An 8,648-nucleotide genomic window follows, 5' to 3' on the forward strand; every position below is an offset into this window, starting at 1 on the left:
GGGGTTGGCTTTGTCCTTTATGGACTTTTTTTTTTTTTTTTTTTTTTGAGAAGTTCGTGTCCTCGGTGGCCTATGGTGGTGCTGCAGAAATCTCATTCTCAGAAGTGTCTCCCTCTGTTTAACAGTTTACGTCCCGGACGAGTGGGAGGTTCCACGAGACAAGATCACTCTCCTGCGAGAGCTGGGCCAGGGCTCCTTCGGAATGGTGTACGAAGGGATTGCCAAGGACATAGTGAAGGGAGAGCCAGAGACTCGAGTAGCCGTAAAAACTGTTAATGAATCAGCCAGCCTCCGAGAGCGCATTGAGTTCCTGAACGAAGCTTCTGTGATGAAAGGGTTCAGCTGCCATCATGTGGTAAGCAGCTCTGTGTGCTCTTCCATAGCAGTGGAAGTCCCACCACGTGTGTTTATATATATCAACATGAGGTATTTATAAAATACTTAATTCTGAAGCTTGATAGGCAGGTTACAAAGTAGCCCTTCTGAAAGAGACAACTGATTGAGAAGAGCCGGGATCTTTCCATGTCTTCTGTTTCTGTCAAACACATTTGTCTGCAGTGTTTCACCCTGCTCTTTCAAGACTCGTGTGGGAGCTTTGTGGGCTCCTCAGGGCAGGCTGGGCTTGCTGGTAACCCTCTGTTTTCAGAGCTGTGCTCTGCCCACTGTGTTTGGACACAATCCTAAAGGAAATTCTCATTTGTTTTCCAGGTTCGCCTCCTCGGGGTTGTCTCCAAGGGGCAACCTACTCTAGTAGTCATGGAATTAATGGCACATGGAGATCTGAAAAGCTACCTTCGCTCTTTGAGACCTGATGCTGAGGTAAAGATGGGAGAGGGGGACACTATTATGCAACAGATTAACTTGGCTTGATTTCTAATATTTTTCTTTTTTCTTTTGCAGAATAACCCTGGTCGTCCCCCACCAACACTGAGGGAAATGATCCAGATGGCTGCAGAGATTGCTGACGGGATGGCCTATCTGAATGCTAAAAAATTTGTCCACAGAGATCTTGCAGCTCGTAACTGTATGGTTGCAGAAGACTTCACTGTAAAGATTGGAGGTATGTAGCATGCGTTTAGAAGATAATTCTGTGGGTCATATCTGTTGAGAAGACAATTCTACGAAATTCAAGACCAGTGCTGTAAATGCACGTGGTCTCCACTGGCTCCCTTTGGAAATGCAGCGAAGAGCCCTGTTTTAATTAAAGGGGATGAGTATGTTTAGACTAGACACCATCACTAAAAGTTGTGTCTCTGGCTTCTCTATCATGGCCTTACAGTAGTTCAAAAAAAGAACTCAGCAGCCATCCAGGTCCCTCTCAGTAACCATCAGTTAAGCAACCGAGCTCAGCACTGACATCTAATACATCCTAATTCTTTTTTCAGACTTTGGCATGACCAGAGATATCTATGAGACAGATTATTACCGAAAGGGAGGCAAAGGACTGCTGCCAGTGCGGTGGATGGCACCTGAGTCACTGAAGGATGGTGTTTTCACTACTTATTCAGACGTGTGGTGAGTTGTGCTCTGCCTGCCAAGCTGGATTTTGGCAGAATTCTGACTTCTTCAGAATACAAACAAAACAAAGCCTTGTTTGGACTGTTTTTTAAATTATCTTCCTAAAAATATACTTCTTCTTTTAAAATATGTGTTATATTCTTACTAGAAGTCTTGTCTTTTTCCTTAGGTCATTTGGTGTGGTCCTTTGGGAAATAAGCAGCTTAGCAGAGCAGCCGTACCAGGGACTCTCCAATGAACAGGTGCTAAAGTTTGTAATGGATGGAGGATACCTGGATCAGCCAGACAACTGCCCAGAGAGGCTGTAAGTAGTAAAGCAGGTGCTGGTGATGGAGCTGTGCTCCTTTGGCTGCAATGTGGCCTGCAGAGGTGGTACCTCTTAGCCCCTGCTCTGCAGGAAGAACTAAGCAGAACGCAGGGAGCCGCCTGTCCTAGAAATGCAACAAAAATGTTCTCAGAGCCAGGAGTTAAAGCTAGAATCCCAAGCCAGCCTTTTTCCCTAGAATGGAGAAATAGAATCATAGAATCATAGAATCATAGAATGCTTAGGGTTGGAAGGGACCTCTAGAGATCATCTAGTCCAACCCCCCTGCATACGCAGGGACACCTAGAGCACGTGGCACAGGACTGCGTCCAAGCGGGTTTTGAAGATCTCCAGAGAAGGAGACTCCACAACCTCTCTGGGCAGCCTGTTCCAGTGCTCTGTCACCCTCACTGTTAAGAAATTTTTCCTTAAATTCCTATGGAATTTTTGATGTTTCAGTTTCCGGCCATTTCCTCTAGTCCTATCAGTGGCCACCACTGAAAAGAGACCAGTCCGGACCTTTTATCAGGAGTACAGACTGCAGCGAATGACCTATAAAGCACAGGGAAAGCTTAAACCACAAGTAGGCACTGCCGCAGTTGCCCCACACGAAACGCTCTTCCTTTGTGCCCGCTGGTGAGGGCGGTTTGCGTCAGGACCGCGGCGGCGCCCGGCCGCGCTCCGCGTCCACGTGGCCGCAGGGGCTGGAAAGCAGCTAATCCGAGCTCTGCTGAGCCTTTGCGTAAATCATCCCTCTGTGCTACGTAAGTAGTTTGGGATTGCATTGCCTTGAGAATTACAGCGTTTAACTGCTAATTTTCAGAAATCCGATTGATGGCTAATGAGAAGGTAAAGGTAGGGGAGCGCTCGGCAGAGCCCCTTGGCTTTTCGTGTCTGCAGCCTCTGCGTTTCTGGGGCAGACTCGTTGCTGCACTTAGGAGACCAACCGAGAGGAAAAAGGGGAAACTGTGTGGAGATGCAGGGAAAAACACCTTCCAAAGAGGATTAGGAACCGGAGCCAGGCGCTCGCCGGGCCGGGTTGAGGGTTACCGTCCCCAGCTGCTCCTGACGTCGGCTCTCCAAGGGTGGCTGCATCCCCAGACCCGCCAGCGCGGCTGCACAGCCAGGTGCTGCCTAAGCTGTTTCTGTCAGAGTAATTAAAAAATGCTGTTAAGTGTTTAACCTGAACTGGGTCAGGCACAAAAGGAGCGTAAGGAGCCGCAAGGAAGCAGGGATGAGGGGAAGGAGCCCTGCCTGGGAATGGGGAATGCTGCTTTCAGTGACCAGTTCTAGCCAAAACAGCACGTCCAGCTCCATGCTCAAAAATAAACATGTTTTGTGAGTATCCTTACGATAGAAACCTGCTCTCCTGGGGCCTTTTCTCTGGCAGCTAATTACAAACTGCAGTTTGAAAGTTTGTTTGTACTTGAGACACTTGTGAGTTCTTTCCTCGAGGTGCCCAATAACACAGAACTTCTTGCTGCAGTCTCCCTTGTAGGTGGGATGTTGATGGGACTTCTGTCCTCTGCATGACCCCCTGTTTTCCTTGAAGGGTTTGCGATTTAGTTATCTTTGAGGTGAAATTAGTGAATGAATGAAAAAAATGTGGCCAGGCTGTAAGCACGTGTGCGCCTGCCGAGAATCTGTGAACAAGAGCCCTGCTTCCTTCGGAGGCTGCGCTAAGAACAATTGAAGGAATTGGAAAGAATTGTTGGTTTAGACAGAAATAGTGGGAAAAGGAGCGGAAGGATCTCCAGGCCAAACTGGAGACCAGCGGAAGAGCAAACACAACCGCAGCAGGGACAGGGGACCGTGCGCCTGTTGCGGGTGGTGTTGGTGTGCGCCGTGCGGGGCTGTTCTGCTGTCCCTGACGCTTGTTTGTCTCGGTGCAGGCACAGCCTCATGCAGATGTGCTGGCAGTACAACCCCAAGATGCGGCCCACCTTCATCGAGATCATCGAGATGCTCAAGGAGGACTTGCACCCCAGCTTCCACGAGGTCTCCTTCTTCTACAGCGAGGAGAACAAACCTCTGGAAACGGAGGAGTACGAGATGGACTTCGAGAACATGGAGAGCATTCCGCTCGATCCCTCCTCGTACTCGCAGAGGGACAAAGCGCTGGGCCGGGACGACGGCCCCTCCATGGCCCTCAAGGGGAACTACGAAGAGCACATCCCTTACACTCACATGAACGGTGGCAAGAAAAACGGGCGGATTCTCTCCATGCCCAGGGCAAGCCCTTCCTAACGCTTCCTGTTCGGCCCGAGGGTTGTGTCTGCTTTTTTCCCCCCTTCACAAATCTCAGGACTCTTATTATTGCTGCCACAGTGTATGACACACATCTACAAACTTCAGATTTTTAATCATCTTATGATTAATTTTTTTTTTTTTGCCAAGTTGACTGGTTGTCGGTGGACTTATCTGTGAACATAAATGGAAAAGGTTTCCATGGCTGCTGTCCCTTGTGTAACCATGGTTTCAAAACAGGAAGTGACCTTTTAAGTCAAGCTAAAGGAGGAGCATCCACCTTTGCCAACAGAAGAAGTGAATTTGCTGGTATCTGAGCTACAGTGTAACGGTGCGGAACAAAACTTCTGCGGGACAAAAGCATTTCCAGGAGAATTCCAGGCTTTCAGGCATCCTCTTCACTACAGCCGAAGGATTGAACACCCATTGAGACGCGCCAGATCCTCAGATTGACCAATAGCTGCTGCTTTCATACTTTTTAAATGGGTTAAATCCCAAGGGTGCGTGTGTGTGCGTGTGTGTGTGCGTGCGTGTGTGCAGTATATATATGTGGGGTGTATATGTATATCAAAATATACACTTCTTTTTGTACATAAGTTTTGTATGTTCTCACAGAAGCTTTCCTCTTCTCAGAAGTGTGTACTTATCTTTTTCCCGTTTCCCTGGAGTGACTGAATCATAAACAGATTATTTTTATACTAAGGACTCTTGGGAGTAGGTTTTCTCTCATTGTCAAATGAGGAAAATGTGCTGGGAGCCAAAGGAGCAGAAATCTGAGATTTATGGGTACTTTCAAGACCAAACGAGGTAGGAGTCCCCTGACCTGAGATGCCGAGTTTTCTGTTCTTACAGCATTGAGTATATATATTGTTTGTTGTAACATATTTAAAATGTCTTTAGTTTAAATTTAAACTTCATATAAATTATTAACTGTTTATGATCCTTTTTGGGAGGGTAGAATTTGGGGGCTTGTTTGGTCTTAAAGTGGTCCAAAGATTTCGGAATGAACTAATTTTAGCCGATTACCCTTTTAGGAACTATGAAGCACATGTTAAGTTTATACTTGACAAGGCTTTATAATACAGTCTCGTGATTTATATAATGCAGTCAGCTGGCTCCGGTTGAAGCCCTGAGATAAAGTAGTTGGGACTTACGTGGTTGTCGGGGGCTCAAGGACACCGGGATGTCCCTGTCCCGAGTCCTGCTGCTTCCCGGCCCCCGCTCCGCTGGCTTTGCCTTCCCTTTGCCAGGGAAGCGGCAAGGGGAAGAGCGAGGACTCCGGAGAGAGACACTAAACCAGCGGGAAGGGGGAGAGCCCGAGGAGCAGGAGCTGCTGGGGCCTGTGCCCGGCTGCCCGGCCGCGCGCCGCCCGCGGCCCTGACATCCCTGCGGTGTTTTCCTGACATCCCTGCGGTGTTTTCCTGACATCCCTGCGGTGTTTTCCTGACATCCCTGCGCCCGTGGGGCCGCCTGCCGCTGCTTTCCGCTCTTCGGGATGTGAACTTGCAGCTCTGGGACTCTGCTTTTTGCTGCTCTTTGCCTACAGGACAGAGCTCATGAGCACGAGGTGTTAGAAGGTAATTGTGAAACTCAAGGCGTCTTGCAGTGACCAGGGAGAAGTGCTAAGGCAAGAAGGGAACATTCGAGCCGTTGCAGGCCGTGGTCATGCAGAAGGTGGTTTTAAAAGGGGAGAGTTTCCTCAATTATCCGTATTTTCTCTTGGATAAGTCCAGTAAAAAGGAGCATGCCTGCTTGTTCTCTCTGCTGGGAGAAAATGAGGTTTTCCCGACCTGGCGCGAGTGGGGATGCTACACAAAGCTGACGTGTGGCTTTTTATTCCAGCCCGAGCAGCGCCGCGTCCTTCTCCCTGTGCATGAACAGAGCAGGGCTGGAGCTGTAGGGAGGCTCCGCTCGGATCCCGCTCCGCTCGAGCCAGACCGCAGCCCAACGTGTCAGGACGGCGCCTTTCGGAGCACCGCGAGGAACGGGCAGCGCGTGGCGCTCGCCCCGTCTGCCCTGCTCCAACCGGGCTGGAAGGTACAAAGAACCTTGCCAAGTTAGGTGGGAAATAAGACAGTAGAGATGTGGGTAAGAAATCTTCAATTTCTTCAATTTCTAAAGGCCTCGTTTACATTTCTTCTGCTTTACAAAGCAGTAACTGTTTAGCAGCTCTATGCTACACTGCAGGAAAGAAGACATATTCTCACACTTTTCTAAGGAAGAGAAGTTTTTCTTACTAGAAATTTTTTATTTATTTTAATATATAAAACACTGTAAAGAAAAACCAAACAATTTGTTTTCTTAAATACACAGAACATGTAAATTTGTATTGGTAAAAACCTGGCAGGTGGATATGGTGGGATTATTTTCGTCCTGTTCTGGTGCAGTCTACCTCAGTGTTTCTTAAGGATATTTTTAATACTGCGCACCTCTAAACTTGTTTAAATATTCTGGTCTGGACCTGTTGTGGATTAGGGAAAAATCAGTATCAGCTGATTCCAATACGAGGGACCATTCAGCGAAGGGAATGGGCAGGAGAACAGCTAGTCCCTGTTTATCGCTGCCCCGAGCAGCAGTGAACAAAGGAACCTCTTTACAGGTTCACATGCACAGCAACAATTTGGATCTGGTATCATCCACTTAATTCTATTGTAATTAAAAAAAAAAAAAAAGGCCATTTAAATGTTTGGACTTTACAAATTAGTTAAAAGGAATAGACAGCTTCCTCCTGGAGCTGGAGCTGCCAGTGTGGACCAGGGGCTGTGACTGGTCTTGTTGTTCTGTGTGAATTTGGGTGTCTCGGTCACACTCCTTTCACGCTGGGCACAGGGAATGGGGAAAGTGCCAGCAGGATGTGACCTTCGAAAAGAAACCTCTCCCCCGTATCACTGTTTTGGTAAGGTTTTAAATTGCAGCAGTCATAACTGGAACCTTGTATTGGGTCAGGTTTTAAACCGAATTGATATTGGTTGGCCCTCCGAGTTCCCGTAAACGCAACACTCGGATCGCTGGACCAGGGAACATGTGTTTGCTTTGTGGACACGCAGTCCATCCGTGCGGCTCACGCGTCACCTTCGCTCTGCACCAAGCTCAGCAGTTGTTTATCCCCAGTGCAGTGCAGATTTCTTTGGTCACCTTTCTATATTGTGCCCAGGATGAGGAAAGACCTATGGTCCTAGTGGTAAGAATAACACTTTTCCCCACAGCTAGTTCCTTTCAAAGCAAAAAATGACACTAGTTGTTGCCTTTCATGGCTTCAAGGCTACACTTAACCTTTGTAAAGGTAAAGAATTGGGACGAGTAAGCGACGATCTTCTATACAGCCCGGCTGTCACTTCTGGACATCCTACACGCCGGACACGATGGTGTCTGTTGGCAGGTCCCTACCCTAGGGATGCAGCATTCCCTGTGCTTGGATCCCGCTGCTCCCTGTTGGGACATCCCGGGGGCTGTGCCCAGTTGGGGCTGCGTTCGTTAGCTGAAGCCTCCTCTGGAATTACTCAGAGTTGATTTCCAGGCGTGTTGTGCCCCGGGCACAGGAGCCGAGATCCCCGTCGGGGCGACGAGCGGAGCACGAGGGGCCGGGAAGGAGCCCGGCGAGGTGTCCGCAGGTGGGAAACTCTTCCTTTCCTTGACATTACGTTTGCTGGGGGGCTGGATCCTCCCCTTGGCAGAAGGCAGCTGGGAAGTTCCCACCGGCAGAGCCTGGAATGTGTCGAGGAGGAGCCGGGGCCTCCCCCGTGCGCTTTGGGCACGACGAGGGGCACCACCAAATAGCCAGAACCTCCCTATCCCGAAAGCTGGGGAAGCAGGAAGCACGAGGAACCGTTTGCCGTCCTCCGCCGTGTTTCCATGAGCAAATCTTGGAATTGTGATGCTGGAGAGGTTTGGGAAGTGCCCGCAGGTTGAGTCGCCGCTTCCTGACAAGGGCTGCTGCTCCTTGCAGCACGGTGCAGCGCTGCAGAGCTCGTCGGGCGGGTGGAAAACGCGTCGTCTTGGCTGCTTGTAAATACTCTGTTGTGTTGTAAAGTAGAGGAGCTCCTCACCATAACCCCCGCGGTGGGAAGTAGAGCAAGCTGCACCGATGCCGTTTGATCTGGATACAGCAGCTGTGTTGGTGTGAAGAGGCTGCTCTTAGGTTGCTAAAGGGTACTCTTAATTTATGGGTGGTATATCTTTTTCCTCCTAAATTTGTATTATAGTAATGGGACACTTTGCTTAATTTTAGTATGTTGCATCTAACATTGGTATGTCTTTGGAAAAATCTCAGAGTTGCTTGTGGTGTTATTGAGCTAAATCTATGGTGAAGGCAAATAGGACACGACAGGAGCAGGAAGGGGCTGGGGTGGGTGTCCCCGAGCCGCCCTGTTAGGGGAGGATCGAGTTCCCTCTTAATGTCACTGTGGTAGAAGAAGGACCCCGAGTCCTCGGGGGCCCTCACTGCCTGCAGTGATCCCTGATCCCGAGACTGGAACCTTGTTTTACATGTCAGAAAATAGACCAGGATCTTTGTGCCATAAAACCTTAGTGCAAAGGCTGTGCCCGGCGCTCCCGGAGACCCCCCGGAGCCAGCGAGGCC

General features: G+C 49.2%; 1 protein-coding gene across 1 annotated transcript in view; it reads left to right on the top strand.

The window, feature by feature from the left end:
- The window catches only part of INSR (insulin receptor), a 41,289-nt gene extending 36,971 nt beyond the window's left edge, over positions 1-4,318 (top strand). The window contains exons 16-21 of the mRNA XM_088527144.1: positions 126-355; positions 709-819; positions 901-1,060; positions 1,386-1,515; positions 1,688-1,822; positions 3,715-4,318. Of these exons, the coding sequence (XP_088383270.1) occupies positions 126-355; positions 709-819; positions 901-1,060; positions 1,386-1,515; positions 1,688-1,822; positions 3,715-4,069 (1,121 nt within the window). The 3' untranslated portion in view covers positions 4,070-4,318. The remainder of the gene's footprint in view (positions 1-125; positions 356-708; positions 820-900; positions 1,061-1,385; positions 1,516-1,687; positions 1,823-3,714) is intronic.
- Positions 4,319-8,648: the final 4,330 nt, after the last annotated feature.

This window comes from Tinamus guttatus, unplaced genomic scaffold, assembly GCF_059628265.1.
Source record: "Tinamus guttatus ecotype Peru unplaced genomic scaffold, ASM5962826v1 Tinamus_guttatus_pri_ptg000261l, whole genome shotgun sequence".
Taxonomy (NCBI): domain Eukaryota; kingdom Metazoa; phylum Chordata; class Aves; order Tinamiformes; family Tinamidae; genus Tinamus; species Tinamus guttatus.